Below are 21,524 nucleotides of genomic sequence, written 5' to 3'. Positions count from 1 at the left end.
ACAGTGGTTAGTTATTTTGTTTGCAAATAAAGTTATGGACTATAAATTATTTATTCATACCAGTTACAACCGTTATGACTGCAAAACAAATTTATGTTGTTGTTGTTGAAATGTTTTCAACCCAGCTGACCTCAAGACGGAAGACATTTGTTGAAGAAATGAAGATACATTTGGCATGTATAATAATGTCAAAGCAGTTAAAACCCAGCCCAGTTCAGAATCAGTTATTTACAGGCTGATATCATATAGCTGGAATAGTGGTGTGTGTGTGTGTGTGTGTGTGTGTGTGTGTGTGTGTGTGTGTGGTGTTAAACAAAAAAAAACCCCACAATTTAAAAATTGCTTCGGTCATTATTCCCACATCAAACCCTTGTCATACTGGGATGGATAATTTTGGATGGAAAGGTAATTTAATTAAATTTTTCAGTTACATTGTGGACAATCTAGTTGTGTGGATGTGTGATATGACACTGATTATGGATACTCGAACTACCTCTTGTGACCTTCCGATAAATATATTCCTGATTAACATGTGTGGGTAACGTGTTGCTGGCATTTATGATGAACTAAACCGAAGCATGAATGGTCTACACTTGGTGATATGCATTGTTGTATTGGAATGTGTCCTGAATATATATTGAAAAACATGAGTACACTTGCTGCATGTTGGTCAGGTGTTAAGCTAAAATACTTTATATTTTGTTTTGATGTTCAATTAAGAACATATTCAATTGCAGACGAAATGAGTGAAACAAATGGGATTGTCATGCGTATAATATGACATTTGTGTCTTTTATCTTTAATGAAAGTGGAAAGAGTGTTGTAACACCATATGTGATATGATGCATACTTTAATGTATTCCATATACTCAAAGCAAAAGTTGTTGTAACAAAATAATAACAAAGACAATTGACCAAAACACCTTTTACCGCCGTGGATGGAACACTGTCTGAGGGTAAAGTGACGCGCAACAGTCCCTCATTCCAAGTAGAAATAAACCATGTTACACAAAGAGGTTCACACTGTCAGTTGTGACCGTGTCCACGCTGTGCACGGATGGGCTGATATTGGGGGCCACTGAACTTTCGAGAAAGGCCCGGTGCGTGGCATTCCATATCATTTGATTGTTTGGTTTGTTTACAGGCCGCTGTCAAATGACTGGAGTGCTGCTGTGCGGGATCAGGTTGTTAATACTTATTTTTTAAATGCAACTTGTGCGAATCTATGGCTAGACGCCTACTAAGTATATTCCAATGTACAATTTCTTATGTGCTAAAAAACAGGTCAATGTTGAAAACTTATACGGTGGTATCAATATGGCAATTACAACCACAACCACTAAATTTTCTTCGAAATATTTCAAATGTAAACCAAATCCACAACCTGGTAAATGTTATATTCCAGTTTGTATAGAGTATTTTAAAACTGTTTTTCAAAATGATTTTCAGTGTGAAAAAGAACACGAATTCTGTTCTATGTCTAGGACTCACCAATAAAATTCCTTAAGCATGCACCTTACATTGTCTTGAAATGCTTACATTTTTATTTAACATTATTTTATCTACAGGTATTCATTCTATAGGAAGGCCTTTATCTGTAATTGTTCATATTCAGAAAAGAGCAGTCGAGATGAACCATGTAATTTTAGACAAATACTATTGTTAGAAATATGGGGCAAAATATTCGCTGCGATTTTATGCTGATTTTATGGACGAAAACAAGAACATTTTGTTATGTTTGGCAATGTTAAAGGTAATATTTTTCCCATACTCAAAAACATGCACAGTGATTTTAAATCCTGTTTATCTTTAGACGTATGACAGTCACAGGTTTTATGTGGTGCGTCAAGGACACCAATTATGACCTTTTCTTTTCTTATTTGTTGTATAAGATATAAAATAATTCTTGAATGCAGATAACCAAATATTTATACAATATGATATACTAGAATTATGTTTTCTACCTTTGTGCTGATTAGGTGAGGTGAGGTGAAATTGGGTTTAATGGCGCGTCCAAGATTATTGCACTTATATAGCGACGTGCATGCACGTGTGTGTGTGGCTGCTTGTACTAGTCCGGACTGATGCCGATTTATAGTGCTAGCCGACTAAGATACCATGCCGCAGTTTAACATGAATAACCCACCCAGACACAGTATACTGACTCCGAGCCGACCAGTCCTTGTTTTAGCCCCTTCATGCCGAGCGCCAGACAGGGTAACAACAAGTACCATCTTTTAACGTCTTTAAGTAGGACGTGGCCGGGGATCGAACCCCGGACCTTCCGCTCTCCGGGCGGACTCTCTACCATTAGACCACGGAGGCGGTCTCACAGTAAAGTGCCAATTTGTTTGTCAGCAAGTATTTACACCGTAAGGCTGAATAATTTTACATCAGTTACGAAAGTTTACGAAACTAAAAAAAACCCTAACTTACTGTTACTAAGGAAATACTTATATATACCTGCATTTATTGCATTAGCAATTTCGAAATGACTTGTTAATTAATTGTTTTGTAAATAATTACATGTAGTCACTTAATTTCAGGTTGTATGCCAAGACCAAGACTTAAGAAACCGATTGTTAGGGGGTAAAAGAGAAGCTAACAGACGGGATGAGAGAGGGCTATGTGAGAAAAGGGACGCTTCAAAAGGTATTTGAAAAATACTTGTGCTGACTAGGTTTTTAAAACTGTGAAACTGGTAATTATTTTAGGGAAAGGTAACATAAGTACATTTCTACTACTTTTCTTGTAAATTTTGCTGGTAACTGAAATGACATAAATATTAACATATGTAAAATCTAATGTAAAATATTTGTAATATCTTTATCATGTTAATGGTTCGACATAACCATGTTAATCAAATTCAATACGAATCACCCTGCATGGTTGTTGATATATGTAAATGCCACGACACTAATCTATTGCTGTTGTGTGATGTAAGTATTGTCAACGCAAATTGCAAATTGCTGGTGGTGTCTTGTTGACATCATGGTTTCTAGGACATTAACCTTTTGTCACCCAATATGTCCTAAACATATTTGCTGAAATCTTCAAAATATCCTGATCAAATGTGTCCCTAGCAAAGTCATTGTTACAGTGGTTAGTTATTTTGTTTGCAAATAAAGTTATGGACTATAAATTATTTATTCATACCAGTTACAACCGTTATGACTGCAAAACAAATTTATGTTGTTGTTGTTGAAATGTTTTCAACCCAGCTGACCTCAAGACGGAAGACATTTGTTGAAGAAATGAAGATACATTTGGCATGTATAATAATGTCAAAGCAGTTAAAACCCAGCCCAGTTCAGAATCAGTTATTTACAGGCTGATATCATATAGCTGGAATAGTGGTGTGTGTGTGTGTGTGTGTGTGTGTGTGTGTGTGTGTGTGTGTGGTGTTAAACAAAAAAAAACCCCACAATTTAAAAATTGCTTCGGTCATTATTCCCACATCAAACCCTTGTCATACATATGTGTGTTTATTCATAATACTGGGAGGCCTTAGGCCTATAGTACATGTTATATAGTAATGGATGTATATACATTTATAAGGCAACACATTTGGAGCTTCATAGCATGCAATATGTACATTGACAGTTTTTTTGTCATTACTACATTCCTATTTGACATTAATATAACACATTTCTGTAAACTTGGGTAACGGATATAATATTTATCAATGAACTGTCCTCTGAGTTCAGCATACAACGGACAAAATAGTAAGAGTGAGTGAGTGAGTTTGGTTTTACGCCGCTTTTAGTAATATTCAAGCAATAACAGGGCGGGGGACACCAGAAATGGGCTTCACACATTGTACCCATGTCGGGATTCGAACCCGGGTCTTCGGCGTGACGAAGCGAACGATTTAACCTCTAGGCTACCCGACCGCCCCCAAAATAGTAAGAAATGGTATTCACTTTCTACAGTGTTTAAATCACAAAACTGACAAATTCTGTGTTCTCTCACGATAAAGAGTTTCAAGTGCAATTCGAAATGTTTTTAGTGTCACATCTAATAAGTAATGCTCTCCACAGAAACTGTTTTTAAAGAGGGATTAGCTTGATAGTTTCTTGGATAAATGATAAGGAAAAATGCCAATTTTGAATGTACATATCTTTCAGGGTCTGAGTGAAAGCATCTATGAAATGTCCTGGTATAAACGTATCCTGTTCTGTCCATATATTACCATAACTACACGAATAAAGTTGACGCTTAACAGAAGATGCCCAGTTAGTGTGTCCTTGTTGATCATAGAGTAATAACATGTTATAACATTTCCTTGGATTTCTTGTTACAGGAATTTAAACTAATTTAATCCAGTATTTTATCGTCTTTAACTTTGCAAACATAGTTAATGGGTATCCACATTCTCCATAGACCTTTAGAATAGACGTACCAGGTTTCACACCAAGGAATCTTTTGCATGCATATAAAGGTACTTTTTCTATAACATCAATTATTCTAATCCCCAAACCCCATATACTTAAATTGCGCTTATTTTTGTATCTAAAAACTTAAAGAATTTATTATAGGATATATTTCCAAGAACTTTCATATGTTGAAGTATTCCAATTAGGATCTTCTTCCATGGCAATCTGTTTGGAAAACATACTTATAGAACGAGACAACATATAATGAATGTACTTGATAAAACCATTCCCCTTTTAAGCTAGTGTACCTCAATTTATAAAAACAATAACTTGTGTCTTGTTCTCGTTGACAGATAAATTTCATTCTTTGCAATAACATTCCAGCTGATTAATTTGCTTTTGTAGTAGACAATTGTCACTAGTTTATAATATCATATGTAATGCATTGTGGAATTAGTTACAGAAAATGATAGACAAAATGTTAACTGGGCACTTAAAGATTCATGGGTGTTTTTGCTTCCGTAAAGTATTTTTAACTTCTTGCTGAAGATCTAATTCTGAAGATATGCCTATCATGCCTGTAGTAATAATGCTTTGATAGATGAGTGTTCCTGATGAAATTTGAAGCCACAAGACTGAAATGGCCATAGAACAATCAACAAAATGTTTTCACTATGAAAGACGTTATCATATTTATCTCCAAGGTATATATTTATTTTTCATGCCACTTGCATTATTAAAACTACGCTGACCTTGATGTAACATGAGTCAAGTCCATGTATAGTAACACAAAGAAATCATCCTTAACATACTAATAGATGGAATAATCGGGTGCATCAACTACTGAGTTACTATTTCAAGATGAATTTACGTTGTTTTTGTGATCAGATTTGAGATTGTAGACAAACGGAAAAGCACTGCAACTTCCCCCTTACAACTCTTCTTTACCCATTATATGATAGTTGAAATGAAATTGACAAACTAATTTAGCAATTTAGCAAGGAAAATTATTAAGCGTCACGAAGGTCACAACTTGTTTGTAAACAAAACGGTCAGGCTGCGAGTTTATCTCCATGATGTGGAGTCCAGCACAGCAGGGAGCTGTCACAGTTGGCAGCAAACGAGCTACAGCTGTGAGGAGGTTGAAGGTATACTAATCAAGGGAGACAAGTTTCAAGCGAAGGGGAGGCAACTCACTCACTCGAGCTCCTAACACGGGACGTTGATGTTTGAAGTTTCGATCGTTGTGTAGATGACGTCACAAGACTATCTGTCATGGCGCCTCGAGGAAATAGAAATTGTGTCGTTTTTCGTCTCATGTTTCTTATACTTGTTACTTACCAATTTGCAAAATATCTTAATGTGCTTTTAGTGTTGTTAATTTCCATGCACCTAATGTTATTTTCAATGGAATAATTCCATAAAAATTTCTCAACTGGTTCCTTTTAAAAATATATTTGGATATGACCGTCATCAGCATCGTTCACTTTTCTTCAAAACAATTTATTCCCTATTCAATTTTGTATTCCAACCTTCATCTGAATAAGACCTGAAATGATTATAAAATGATATTTCTTAGTAAATGGAAACACATCCAAGAATAGCGTAACTTCACAGCTGTGTGGCGACTGATAAGCGGTGCGATGTTCTCGCTACTTGTGATACTATCACTGGTTTACTGTATAGTTGAGATAACTGTATGTTGGGTGTCACACTATGTACTTCCTGTTAAAGATAAGATACCTCTTATCTTATCTAGTGCAAACGCATGAACACCAGATTGCCCGGCAGTTCAGACAAATCCCACCTGTAAGTTACCTGTGTCAATATTGATCATGTCATTTTTGTCTTTTTCAAGTTTCACACGGCGTGTGCACACTTGAAGTTATGGTTGCAACATCACGAACCTCACTCCACCACCACACATTCCCTTTACCCCAACGTTAACGACAGTTATGACCCGAAAGGCGGGGTTCCCGAACTAACGGGGCCTATGCAGTACATGCAGCGTCTTTTGAATAGCAATGCCTCAGTATCATCATCATTCCAAGGACACTACATCATCGTTTCGGTGATGGGCTTGTCCTGGGGGATGATGGAGCCTGGCTTTCAGTCGTTGTCGTTGATGCCAACACCAGTGGAGGTATCAGTGTCAACGACGCGGCGGGATGTACACAGGAACACCCTGTAACACATGAATATTTTGTTGTTAAATATCATAGCTGTTTCCTTTACACGATGAGGCAAATATGATCGCTAACCTTTCGCATGAATCTCAATGGATACATGGATTGATACAGTATGCGAGATGAAAACCATACCCTTCTGTCTACTGTTGGTACCAAATATACTTCCACTAAAAACGTCAATACAACATAGGTACCACCCACTTTTTAACTGAAAATATACGAAAATATTGAAAATAGACATAGAGACCATCAGATGTTTGGGATGACTACAGAAAGTTCCATACCCACAACTAGACTTGCACTCACACTATGATAACTGCAGACAACATTTGGCATCCCGCACAGGCGAAAAAGGCGAAGCCACGGAGTATCCTCACAGTGGCATTATACATCTCGTTGAAAGCTGGTATCCCTATACCTTCTGAAATGATGTTCACCAGAACAATACCTGCAAACAGTGATCCTGAAAACAATGGTCAACAATGTACTGCATGTACCTGAAGGCAATCGCAGGCAGAATAAAGGAACAAATATAAGATCAGCGTTTCGAAATGTTTCACCTCAATGTTGTTGCTGTTACAGTCTCTTTTTTTATAAATAATCGGTGAACATTATTAAACAAATGAATATAGAAAGCATTTTGATTACTCGAATTTTATACAAAGAGTTGCAGCATCTTGTATATTATTATTGTTATCCCCTTGTATATATTGTACAGTTTCAGTTTGAGATTGCAGGGTTACTGTTATAGATATTCAAAGCTGCATTATGAATCACGATCAATATGGCCACCATAGTTGCGCCTTAATAAATACCTTGTGTTTCATCAGCTTAATTGTTAAATCTTATGTCTTCCTTTCCATGCGAATAAATTACACTGCTGGACATGCATGGTTTGTATACAAGGAATAAAAAACAGGTTTCAAAAAGGTATCCAACATATAAGTGACCCAAATAATGGAATGTGTTTGTGGCGTATTACGAGGGATTCGCTCGCCGTTCTGTGCTCCCTAGGTTATCATCATTATTTAATACTGATTGATAAACACACGTGTATGATATACTTGGACTCGTACAATGGACCCTAATGATTATGGAGAGGGCTTTGTTGCTTTATACTGAACAACAAAAGTTCCTGTGACATTGAATAATATTTATAATTGAATAATTGCGTATTTGTTTTGTTATTCTGAGTGGTTGTTGTCAGCACGGTGCTTAACAATGCATATGGAATCCCGTTAACGCACATGTTTTCATACCCATTCTTAGGTAGTGAAATGAATGGGGCTTGCATAAAAGTCAGCTTTTGCATGGAATGCAAGCTTTTCTGTAGCAGTTGCGTTTTTGTGACTTGATTCCATACATGTACTAAAATATTGACAACTAAACTTTACTTGTTTGAAAAATACACTAAAATATTGGTGTCACAGAAACTTTTGTTGTTGAGTATATTTAAATGCGTGACAAACAGGACATTTGTTAAATTAACAACTCTTAGAAATGTTGTAGAAAATGTGTTTGATAAAGATAGCTACTGACTAGTATTTACATCATTTGAGTTAAGTGGTGATTTATGATATAGACATAATCATAAAATGAACGCTAATGATCATGGAAAGGGCTTCGTTGTTATTTTGAAAAATGTGATTGCACTGCCCACTTTATTATCACAATAGGCCATTCAAAACATTAAAGCCGTCCCACTCTCTGTCTTTGTTATGTCATATGATTTGAATGTTGGTAGCATGGGATCCTCTCTTGCTATGTTTATACCAGTTATATTATAACGTTGATAACCACACTTTTTAAAGAACACAAATGAATGCCAGAAGATGGATATCTTTTGATGTGGAGCTTGGCCATCTACAACTATCTGCATACTCACCCTGCATTTCAGCAGGGGCCATTCTCGACATGATAGCCCGCAGTGCCGGAAACAACGGGCCTGCAATAGCATTGGGCAAAACAACTGCAACAAACAATACTCTTTAAACAAAAGCAAAGTATAATTAATGTCAATATATACCTTTTGTTCTGAAAATATATTGAATGCTATATCATTGACAAGATATCCTTTTATCAACTCACACATTTGTCAGAAGTATTACCATTAACTTATGTTATTTACTGCGATGATGACTTACAAGAGAAGAGCATGACGTCAGTGTTGGCCAGGCCATGTAGGACATAGGCTCCCGCCTGTATGACAGATGTTATGATACATATTCCTGGATCGGAGGTGCACAGATGGAGAAGTTTGATGACTGGAATCCCTAGAAATTGTCTTGTAAGTGACAATGCCATATTGAAAAAGCCGATGAGCTCTGGGCCCCAACAGAAAGGCAGGTTTAGTTGGAAAAGATATTCTACAAAATACACACCACTCTGACTGAAATATAATATAAAATATGATGCAAGTGAGAGCAAGAAAAGGCTTCTCTTTGGTCCAAAATCTTTTGAAAAGTAGAATCCAAAGACATTTTTCACCGCCTTCACTGGAGTTGGGTATTGGGATCTTCTATCTGAGTTGATAGTTTCTGGGAGAAGAACAACGACAAGGACGAGAGACAGAAGCATGAGTAAGGCAGTAGTCACAGAGGGGTAGAGATAGCCTAGGTTTTTGATGAAGTATCCAGTAATGACCTGAGAAGCTGCGGCAGCCAGGTAGGTGGTGAAATCTATCACAGCGATCCATACTGTCCGTGAGTTCTTAGGTGGTGTGTTGTCAGCTGTGTAGGCATAACTAGCTAGAATCACACCATTGTATCCCCCTGAAATACCTTGAAGTGCCTCACCAATGTACAGGTATCTCACATCTAGATTCCAGTAAATAACAACTGTCGTCAACCAAAACTTCACAACCACTCCAGCTAAAGGTACTATGAAAAGGACCCGTCGACCAAGAAAATCAGAATATGCCCCGAGGAACATGCAGCTGATTACTGCTCCGGAGCTTCCGATAACCGTCAGTATCGTTTGACAGTTCGAAGTATTTTCTTGAACCTTTTCCTGTAGCATATATCCTGGATCCGATTCATTGACGTAACACTGGGATGTTTGGTTAGGAGAGTTGACATGCCCTGTGCTGTTATTGAACTCCTCGTCAGAGTACCTCTTGTATAGATATTGTGTTACCAGTGGATTGCGGATATTGACAGCCACTTGGAAAACAAGAAACGCAACGTTAGCCTTGAGTAGATTTCCCACTTTAGACTTGTCTATATCCCTGCCTTCAAGTAGCGGTGCAGATTCCATGTTCGTCCAGTATCATGCAACCAGGAGATTGGGACGAATCTTGGTTCATGTGTTCTAAGCAGATGGTGTGTAGCCTAACGCCGCGATAAATGCGTAGTGCATATAGTGACGCTGATTAACTTGGTATGTGTTACACGTGGACATGTGACAATGTTGAGATAATCAGTTGCATTGTGACAGTGTGATCCAGGATCTAGTTGTGAACACTGTCGCTGTGTGGATATGTTAAATGGCACAGATTATGGATACTCAAACTACCTCTTGTGATCTTCAGCGAAATATATTTGTGCTAAAACATGTGAGGGTAACTTGTTTCGGTTACTATAATGAACCAATCTTGTAAATTGAAAGGTTCCATATTTGTGGAACGATAAGACAGAGTTCCTGCACCCTTGTTGGATTATTTGAGAGACGTCGCAAACTTCGTTCAATTTCATCCCAGACATCCAAGTTTCCAAGACTGGTACTTCAGATAGAGGGGTATCTTCAGAGTACCTGTGAACATGGCAGAAAAAACATCAATTGACTGCAATTTTTTACATTTATTTAAAAAGAAAAATCTAATAGAAAATATGTCACTAAATTTGCTGACAAAGATAAAACTGATGCGGTTAAATTTTTATTAAAAGATGAATCAAACCTTATTACCATGTACTTTCATGAATGTAAAGTTAAGAATGTTCAAAGTTCATATTGAACAGAAATAATGAAATAAAGTATATACAATTTTCATAAGACCCCATTTCGAATATGCTTGTGAAGCGTGGGATGGGTATAATGTGGAATTATCAACTTAGTTAGAAAATCTCCAACTAGAAGCTGCCAGAATAGTTACTGGGCACAAACATCTGTATTATGCAACAGGATGGGAAACGTTAATAGAACGAACGAGGAAACGTAAGCTATGTTTGTTCTACAAAATACAAAGTAATATTGTCCAAACGTATCTTGAAGACATTGTACCAACCACTGTAGGTTAAAATTTATCATATGATTTAAGAAATTCAGACTATATTGTGATTCCATATACTTGATGAAAACACTCAACATGTTCTTTTATTCCATCAACTGTAAGGTTATGGAACACTATTCCTGCAGCAGGTAGAAATTGTACATCTATATCCAAATTCAAGTTATACATACCAAAAGAGAAATGTATATTTTTCCTATGGTGTTAGAAAGTTGAATATTTATCATACTCGATTAAATTATGATTTATACAAAATAGAGATAAAATGTAATCCAATATTAAAAGTGGTAATCCATGTGAAAACGCATTTAATTATTTTTTAGAGTGTCCATGGTATGTCCACCAAAGAAAATCTATGTTAATAATAATTCGGGACATTTTACAGAACGCCGTGAACAACAATGTTAAATAAGATTTACGTTTGATGTCAAACGGAAAAGGATGTTTGTCCATTATTGAAAATCAACATATCTTTAAGGCAGTGTAAATGTTTTTATGTCATACAAAGAGATTTGGGTAATTTAATTTTAATGTTAATATACTAGTCTCTCTTTTGTACATTTCTTGTATATCTATACACTCATCTTCCTTTTTTTTGTTTTAGGGGGGTTTGCGCGAGGAGTGAGTGAGTGAGTACGGTTTTACGCCGCTTTTAGCAATGTTCCAGCAATATCATGGCGGGGGACACCAGAAATGGGCTTCACACATTGTACCCATGTCGGGAATCGAACCCGGGTCTTCGGCGTGACGAGGGCACTGGAGCCAGGAACAGTGTTCCTTTTGACCAACATACCACTTTGTCCCTGACTTCACCTGGACGGGTGGTAGAATGGGCCTGGTTCTATCAATCGGCTGGTCATGTCAAGCCCTGTGTATGAAGTTTTTGATATTTTGTTTGGCGCAATTCACTTAATTTTCAAATAGTCTTCTGTTCATCAAGTTTATGATACTTGCCAAGAGCGCAGTCCCAGAAGGAGGTGTCTCAAGGACCAATCTTGTTGATCTTCTGGATCCTCTGGAGTATAACCCCAGCTAACACACGACGTTGTCACAACGTTGTGGTAAGGTTGTGGATTGGTAACGTCGTGATATAACGTTGTCACAACGTTATTTTAACGTCAACGTGCAACGTTATTTCACAACGTTATAACAACGTTGCACATTTACCCTGTAAAAACGTTGTGCATCGGACATCACATGACGTTTTGTAACTACGTTTCTGAAACGTCGGTGAAACGTTATTGTTTGCTTCTTGATAGTCATAAAGGAATAGAACTGCATTATCAAAATCAACCTGAATTTGTCAGAATACCAAGGCAGTAATGCATTATCTTTCTATATGTTCGGCATTTGAATTTCCATCTCTTATATTCATTATTAATACTAAAATTTTCAGAACGTAATTGCGTCTCTCTATGCCAACGTTAGTATTACGTTACATTGTAACGTTATTCCACAACGTAACAAATTAACTTTGTGATAACCTTGTGATTTGGACATTACAACACGTTTTTGTAAATGATGTTTGAGAAACCACTTGTAGATCTACCATCTCCTAGTTTTATTTTTTTGAAACATACAGATCTATATCTATTCACGAAGTAATCTGTATTCTAAATGTTGTCACAACCAATATTACAGTTTAAAACAATTGGCGCGCATTTTTTGCGGCGTGAGAGCGACTGCTGAAAAGTAAAGCCTTGTTGCCTCGTGAAGTGACGTCAGAATGACGTCACATTATCTCGGAAGATTTGATGTCACCAGCCATCTTAGTCAAGCTATCAAGTTTACCCTGGACATATTACAACCAAGTGATTGTGCAGCAACTGGAACTGGATAGTTGATCTGTGAATTCGGATGAGGTAAGTTCTTTTTTCAAAAGCAGTCTCCGCTATTGGTATGTTTCCGTACATGCAGATAGTCAAATGATTTACAGAACCGTTACCTAAATTCGTGGATAACCTTGATTCGTGGATCGCGGTAATTATTGTGATATCTTGTAAATTAAGTCTCGTATAACGGCACACAGCGGTACTTTTGATGTACACACACTACCACGCCTTGCTGACAAAGATGTTCCGAATCGCTGCATTACACGTAAGTACAGAAAAACCAAATGTCCAACACTGAGATAAATAGCCCTAGATCACTAATACCAATTTTCATATTTTCAAAACATCAAATAAAAAATATACCGTAAGCACCACCCTTCACACCTCTCGTCGTCTGCTTGTCTAGATGTCAATAACCATAAGTCACGTTACTTGAGGTGCTGCCGTCTGTTAAAATTAAAAATATATGGAAACATTTTCGGGTCATCTCGTATTTTTGTTCATTTTCATAGGGTACACCGACGCCTTCACGATAGGGATACTAAAGTTATTCGCCTACAGCTTTGACTAATGCTTACTTAGAAGTAAAAAACAATAAAGTTGCAGTTCATAAAGCGGCATTAAACTTCTCTGTACCCGAGCAAACACTGAGAGGCAAGGCAAGATCGATGTTGACACAGTCAAGTCAGGTGCGACTCCAATTTTTGATGCGGAGCAAGAAATTAGACTTGTTGACCATGTAACATACATGACATCCATCGGATACGGATATACCAGGGAAGAGGTTATCCACTTAGGGTATAACTTTGCTTGTCAGTTAGGAAAGCGTGACCTGGCCCATCCATTATCTGTCAAGTGGTTGCATGGTCTGTTGGAGCGATGGCCGGAGTTGAAAGTTAGAAGTGCCAAGTCTCTCGCGGAACATCGTCCAAGAGCTATTTCAGAGGAATGCATCAACAAGTATTTTGATGAACTTGCCGCCACCGTAGCCTGCAGGGCATATTCTGCTGATTTAACGCCTGGTCACCTGCAGTCGGCATTCAGAAAATGAGGAATCTATCCCTTTTCGCCAGATATGACTGATAAATCTGCATTCCAACCAGCTGCTTTTATCCACGCAGCACACGATGAAGACAAGTCGCAGCAAGTACCAGCTATTGACGATGTACACAGCCCACGTTCCAACCCTAACGTTGAGAAGGTGAATCTCGTCACTAACTTTGACCAAACCCAATTCTTTGTTGACCAGCTTCCCATCATTCAGAAGAAACAAAAACAAACACGCAGATCTATCCACAGGACCGTTAGCGGCAAAGCCATTACTGAAATATGCAGAGATCGAAATTCAAGTTAAAAACTATGTTAAAAAGTTCAACTTCTAAATAGCCTGTACCAACCAAGAAATGACCAGCAAAATCACATACATCAGCTAAACCATCTCAGAAGAAACCTAAACGTACCACCGAGCCAGCAGCGGGACCATCCGGTGCGATTAATAGATTATACAGCAGTGACTGAGGATTCGCCAATATCCGATGATGAAACATGTTGCGTGTGTCATCACTTTCAGCCTGCTGAACTGGCCCAATGCACATTTACTGTTTTTCGTACAGTGGGGGCAGTGCATGTATCATGACTGTAACCACTGTGTGCACTTACAGTATTGTTGTCATGTGCGCGTGCTTCGGACTCATGACACATTTTGTTGCCCTTGCCATGGTCTGCCATGCAAACCATCGGAAGAGTAGGACTGAAAGAGGACACAAACTTACCTGTAATTAGTGTTCATAACTTTATTAACAAGATTCGTTTTGGAGTTGAGTGTTGAATAACTATGCTTTTCAACTGTTATCAGCCGACACAGAAATGCTTGTAGGTATAGATTCGAATTCATAAACAAATATTACACAGTAACGGTACTGGGCTTTCGTACATAGCGATACACTAATCCACTACGTAATCCACGAATCAAGGTGACGTTACATTTTGTGTGCACATGAATGGCTGATGAATTCAAATGGCTTCGGTAAACAAACTTTTCAGTCACGAGTGGAATCTCCGTCATTTTCTTAGAGTTTAATAGATGAATTAAATGATCAGTGAGTATACAAAACAAAATCGGACATTTAAACCACGAATTTGGGTGAGCTTTCCTTATATCCACGAATCAAGGTAATCGTATTTTTCAGAAGTGGCGGGGTTTAGAATGCAGTTTGCCGGTCACTTTCACTGAGCGTCAGTGTTGATATTAATATGTTTGGTTGGTTGTTTGGTTTGGTTAACGCCGCACTCAGCAATATTCCAGCTATATGACGGCGGTCTGTAAATAATCGAGTCTGGACTAGACAATCCAGTGATTGACATCATGAGCATCGATCCACGCAATTGGGATCGATGACATGCATCAACCAAGTCACCGAGCCTGACCACCCGGTCCCGTTGGTCGCCTTTTACGACAAGGATAGTCACCTTTTACGGCAAGCATGGGTTGCTGAAGACCTATTCTACCACGGAATCTTCACGGGTTGGGTAATTATCAAGGGCAAGCAGTATATGTTTGACCAGAATTCAGTCTTAATGTATTGTTTTTGTGTGCAATTGATTTCTCTATCCGAAATATATCAATTAAAGTCTTGAGAAACTTTTCAAGTGACAATTTGTTTTTTTTAATACTTGATACATGTACATGTATATATTTTTTGCATGCCAGTATGATGTGATTTAACAGAATGTCATGTGTTACTTGAGTTGTACCCAAGTAAAACATAGCATTTTGTAAATGTAAATTGTTTTGAACATTTTGCATTCAGAAAACATTCAACTATAGCCCCAAACTCTTTAACATGCTTACAATCCCAATATACATGAAGTAAGGATTCAGTATCAGTTTCACAAAATGAGCACAGATCGAGAATTTCATTTTAAACATTTTTTTCTTTGTATAGATGATGCAAGAAATAAATTCATATTGAAAATCAAGTAATTTTACATCTTTTGTACATTTTCTGTATCTGATAAAAACACCCTTCCATGATATATCTAAGTCGAGAATTCTTCACAGACTGTTGGGAGATTTGCTCCAGTTATAGTCTTATAAAAATATCTGGAGCCTTGAGGCGATACAAGTAAGTCCATCAAAGTTGATTATTTAAGATAATGTGATTATTTCTAATAGTATCTTTCCAGAATTTTGGTATGCTTCATAGAACTTGGTAATAGTCAATATTGGTGCCTTTATTTTGGTATTTTCTTTTAAATTCATTAAAGGGCATTATATCATCTTCATTACAGAGATCTTGAATAGTGTAAATTCCCTTTAAAAACCAATTTCTTATAATGAAATTGTTTTTTTTAAACTGATGGTTACACCAAAGAGGTTCTGGCAGCACTTCTTCAATGTTTGTGGAGTTAGTTTTGTGTCTTCTATACAGTGTTCCCCAAGCAGCCAAAACATCACTCCAGTAAGGGTTAGCTAAGTGTATACAGTTTTCAATATTGGCCCCAAGTAGGAATATGTTTTTGGGTGGAAAGATGCCAGAGTTATTATAGTTTTTGTTTTGGAGATGTTTTCTGAGAACTGATACTTTTAGAGAAATTATAAAAGACCTTACCTCTATCATTCTCAGTCCGCCTTCGTCATATTTTCTAATTAAAGTTGTTCGTTTTATTTTGTCCCTTTTATCATTCCAGATGAATCTGTACAATATTTTGTTTAGTTCATCAATACATTCACTTGGAGGGTTTGGAAGAGAGGAAAATATATGCACTAATGTTGACAGGGCCAAGAATTTGACAACAATAAATTTACCTATCAATGTTAAATTTCTTTTCCTTCAATTCCCTGAAATTTGATTAATGATTTCAATTCTCCTCTTTGTATTGATTACCCACGATTATTTAAGTTCGAATTAAGCTTTATTCCCAATATTTCAAAGTCCCCACTGTGCCAGTCTAGTTTAAGATCCTGACATAATTTGATGTCACAGCCTGTCATTGAGCCTATCCATATTGCTTTTGTTATATCAATATTAATTTTTAATGCTGACATTTTATAAAAATCATTTAGGCCTTCATTCGCTGTACTTAAACTTTCACCAGTCCCATCTAGAAATATTTCTGTATCATCAGCATATTGTCCAAGTTTATGTTCCACATTATTCAGTTTGATACCTTTTATTGCATTATTATCACAAATCATTATTCCCAACGTTTCTGCAATGAGCAGGAATAGATATGGAGACAATGGGTCTCCTTGTCTACATCCCCTTTCGTTACAGAAGAATGTAGATAGGTGTCCATTTTATATGATGCAAGATGAAGCATTATTTATAAGTATGTATATCCATTTTCTTATATTAGGTCCAAAGCCAAACTTTTCCAGTGTCAACATAGTAAATTGTTTTGAAACAGTATCAAAAGTTTGTAAGTAATAGTAAACCAGGCTTATTTTGTAATTTTGTTTCAAACAAAATATATAGTAGTCGTATGTTTTCGCTAATACATCTTCCAGGGATAAAGCCAGTTTTGTTTTTGTGTACAAGAGTATTAAGTGTTGTTTAAATTCTGTTTGTACTCAAAATTTTATACAATGAATTTAAGAGAGAAATTGGTCGCCAGTTTTGAGTAGTTGTTTTTCTTTAGTGCCTTTGGGTATACAGCTAATGACACTGTTTTAATATTCTAGCTTTGTTTCTTCTAGTGTATCTTTCACTATTTAGATATATTCATTGTTAAACAGTAAAGATATATTCAACTTCCAGTAGCCCCTACCTCTTTAATTCTTTGCTTAGTGTATTTGAAAAAGTCAATGTTATTGCAGAGTGATCAGATTTGTATCCTGGTATAATTGTAGAATCAATAGTTATATTTGTATGTCTTGTGAGACCAAAAGGAAGTCATGTCTAGCTTGTTGTTTAGGCTTTTTCTTCCACCATGTGTATTTCTTTGCATCTAGATTTTTCTCTCTCCAAATATCAATTAGATCAAAACTTTCTTTTTTTTCAAGTACTAACTTTCTTGCTTTGGGATTGTTTATATACTTATAATTTTCAAAATCGACATCTGGATTGAGAACCAAGTTCCAATCTCCGCATATAACCATTAATTCGTTTTCAAATTCGACAATATTATTGAACAAAGTATTGTAAAAAGCAGGTTCATCTTGATTTGGCCCATAAATATTAGTCAGAGTTAACCTTATGCCCTCTATTGTGATATCTGCTATTATATAGTTTCCATTAATATCTTGTTTAAATCTATGGATTTATATTTCTAAAGCATTACTTAACAAAATGTGCAACTCCACTTGCATTTGACTTGTAAGGCGCTATTTTACTTTGAAGTCCCCATTCATTTCTCATTAATGTTTCGTCCTCTTTAGAAATATGAATGTCTTGTAGACATATTATAGAAAATTTCTTCTTTCGCCATAGGTTCATTACTTCTTTACATTTCCTTTTATCTGCTAGGCCCCTGCAATTTGCTGATACTATTCTTATTTTGTCACCCATATTCAGTGTTTTCCAAACTAAACAGATTCATATTGTTGTCAAGGCTGTTATTTATATCATATATTGGTTCATCAACTACTGAATTGAATGTTTTTAAACTTTGTGGGAAAAACAGATTGTGTGAAAACATACAATGATAATAAAAACAAAATAGATAGGGTAGCGTTTCCACAAGCTATATCCATCATGGGTATTATAAATCAAACAATATTGCCATGACCAGAATTGGGTGTGCTAATATAGCCATCAACTGACCTGTCTTCAAACTAGGCCAAGCAAGGGAAGTAACGGGTTATAGCGAAAACGGCACCTCAGCAACACGTCAATTTAAGCTGAATCTGTATTTAAGAGGCCTAACATGGTGCTGTCAGATCACAATTATTTATCCGAGTTGAGGTATTAATATTGTTGTTATACCTGATTGGTGTAATTGTTCTCAGTAACAATAAGCTCTCAATTACAAGTTGAATAGTTGAATATTGTGAACAGGATGATGATGACAATGGACATGTCACAAAAACTGTATATATGAACATATTTACTTATCTGTGAAAACAGGAAATACAATGTAAATACATCACATACATCAAATGAAATGTAAATACATCAAATACCATGTAAATAAACCATATATATTACTACAAAAATCATTGTTATCGTTATTATAAATAGAGGTGCCGTTTTCGCCAGAGAAATCGGTGACGTTTTGCTGAGGTGCCGTTTTAGCCTGTACCCGGAAGTAACTCACGTGTGAACATGATGATGTGAGAGATGTCAACACAACAATATGTTTCTAATGACACCATAAATCATACGTAGTTTTCAGATATTATCTTCAGTAGAACAATTATCGAAACCTATTTGACAATACACCAATACAGGTAGCAAGATACCGCTACTCACTTGTCGGCATTATGCCCCACTGCTACTTGCGGAGTGTACAAATCACGTGATCTGTAGTTCCGGTACATCTCATAGATAATTATAGCGCTATACGTCAAAATTCAATAACATTGAGTCTACCTGACATATACCTTTTTCAGTCGGTGTTAAGTTTCAAGAGAGATACATAATCTCACGAACAAGGAAATGTAAGTTTCATGTACGCTAGGTTCAGGATAAAGTGGGAATTTATGAAAACGTTTACTCACATGACGCTCATGTGATTCTATAAATAGCAACGTAAACAAACTTCAAATCAAAGTGGCAATACGAGTGTCACTGAAGGCCATTCTATCATAAACTGATCAAAGTCACAATAGATGCAGACTTCATCATCCATGTTGCACTGTATGGATACATTTAAGACTTAATGGTATTGTAACTTGCATTACACACTATCACAAAGCCAAGCACTCAGGATTGGTGTAGCCACCGTTGTTTACTACAGCCGAGAGTTGTCAATATCCTCATCGAGACTGATATGTAACCACGGTCGGTCTGCATTTTTCCTATACTGGGGCGTGATATCTAGCCCTTTTTCCTGAATCCGTGTCTGGACTTGGTGTTTTTTTGCGAAGCTCGTAGGCCTTACCCGCTAGTTTGACACGGAGTTTTTTCAATGGTACAGTAAGGTCCGTGCGGATTGAGACTTTTCTCTCACGCAGGACATCGTTTTTTTCGGAAACTTGCATCCACGATTAATTACCTGTCCTTCATATTGACATATTTTATCACGATGGTTTTTGGTGATTGAGCAGTATAGGGATTAATATTTGTACTCTGGCGCGGTAGTCTATGGATGTTGACAAAGTTAATTTCGTCAGCACGTTGCAAACCCAGGTCAGTGAAAAGTTGTGTCTGGGTCTAATTAATCTTGTATACCATAGATCAGTAAATTGCTCTTTCGAAATTAAAGTTCTTGTGTCAATAATTTCGCTTCTGTGTCTTTACGTAGTTCAGCCATTTCGTCCCTCAACATTTGAATCTCAGGCTTGTTTACGTTTATCTGCTCGGAGTTGAACTCGACTGACCGCAGAATATCTTTGTTTTAGATGGTATTTTGGTAACTTCATTGTTTACTTTATCAATTTTGTCAGTGATTTCATCTGTTTACTTTTTGAGTGAATCCTTAATGAATGTTTTCATGTCATCGAACATGCTCACCAACATGGCTGTTGCTGGATTCTCAGGTGTCGTGGTAGTGTCGCTATCAGTCGACGATTTTGACTTCGTTGACGTTTGGTCCACTGAATTAACTTGCTGAGTAGCTTGCTCAGATTCAGTCTCACCTTTACCTCTTTGTCTTTTTCTTAGATTGGTCATTTTAGTTACGATTTTGATGGATTTTGCTCGGGAGGTTGTTATGTGCGACCTGTCGCCATGAGCGCCACCTGTTACTATGGTGGTCATCAGTGGTTGATAATTAAGGTGAGAGAGGTGTAGCCAATGCGCACCAATGAACAATATACTGAACAACAAAAGTTCCTGTGACATTTGAATAAGATTTCATGCCAAGTTATGTTTTTTACCAAATCTGAAACAATTTCGGTTGGCAACAGATAAAAGACTCCTGTAAGTGTTCAAATGGTTTAATTTACCATACTGACTTCAGAAACTTGCGTGATTTCTTAAAAAACAACATGAACATGCCAAAATGTCAATTTACAAATCAATAGCGTGTGTGTCTACCTCTGGTTGCGATGCAAGCAACACATCTTCGTCTCATGGAATGGACCAGGCGTCGCACAAAGTCCTGTGGGATATCTGTCCATATCTGCTGGAGCATGTTTCCTAGTTCCTGGAGCGGATTACGTCGAAGGCGCCGATCCATCTCATTCCACATGTGCTCGATTGGTGAGAGATCAGGGGAGCGAGCCGGCCAGGGGATGACGAAAGGTAATGCCTGGGCCATGACGACGCAAAAACGGCTGTCCATTGAGATTTCCCTCTACCACTATCAAATGGGGCCTCTGTCTTGCTGTAACCCCACCCCATACTATAACGCTGCGGCCCCCGAACCGATCTTCTTCCATGACACAATGATTGACGTAACATTCACCTCGACGTCGGTACACTCGAATCCGTCCATCGCTGTGGGTGAGGTGAAAACGAGACTCGTCAATGAATAGAACTTGTCCCCACTGCATGGCCGTCCAGCGTAGACGCTGTCTGCACCACTGTAGACGTGCTGGACGATGGTTTCCTGTCAAAATGGGACGTCTGGCGGGTCTTCTGGCGACAATCCCTCCACATCTGAGGCGGCGACGTACGGTTTGTGAAGATATTCGTCGAAGGCCAGGGATGCTTCTTGCAGTCACTGTTGCTGGCTGGAATCGATTTCGTAGGTGTGTTGTTCGATTCCAGTTGTCTTGTCGATTATTTGTTACGCGTGGCCTCCACTCCGACGATGGTTTCTGACTGCAGTCATCTGTTGCCAACGTTGCCATAAA

At 37.4% G+C, this 21,524-nt stretch overlaps 1 protein-coding gene and 1 pseudogene across 1 annotated transcript; one reads left to right on the top strand and one right to left on the bottom strand.

The window, feature by feature from the left end:
* Window positions 1-1,638: 1,638 nt before the first annotated feature.
* Window positions 1,639-10,048, bottom strand: LOC139442993 (lysosomal proton-coupled steroid conjugate and bile acid symporter SLC46A3-like). The gene is made up of 4 exons (XM_071223921.1): window positions 8,710-10,048; window positions 8,451-8,534; window positions 6,872-7,028; window positions 1,639-6,561 (listed from the first exon to the last, which is right to left on the bottom strand). Exons 1-4 carry the CDS (start codon window positions 9,818-9,820, stop codon window positions 6,486-6,488), a joined length of 1,428 nt encoding a protein of 475 aa, XP_071080022.1. The 5' UTR covers window positions 9,821-10,048; the 3' UTR covers window positions 1,639-6,485.
* A 3,322-nt stretch (window positions 10,049-13,370) lies between these two features.
* On the top strand, window positions 13,371-14,404 carry LOC139442169 (uncharacterized; annotated as a pseudogene).
* The last annotated feature ends 7,120 nt before the right edge of the window (window positions 14,405-21,524 follow it).

This window comes from Haliotis cracherodii, unplaced genomic scaffold (assembly GCF_022045235.1).
Source record: "Haliotis cracherodii isolate W230 unplaced genomic scaffold, xgHalCrac1.p SCAF_5, whole genome shotgun sequence".
NCBI classification, from domain to species: Eukaryota; Metazoa; Mollusca; class Gastropoda; order Lepetellida; family Haliotidae; genus Haliotis; species Haliotis cracherodii.
Note: the sequence above shows the minus strand (reverse complement) of the source record. Positions and strands in the feature narration are given on the sequence as shown.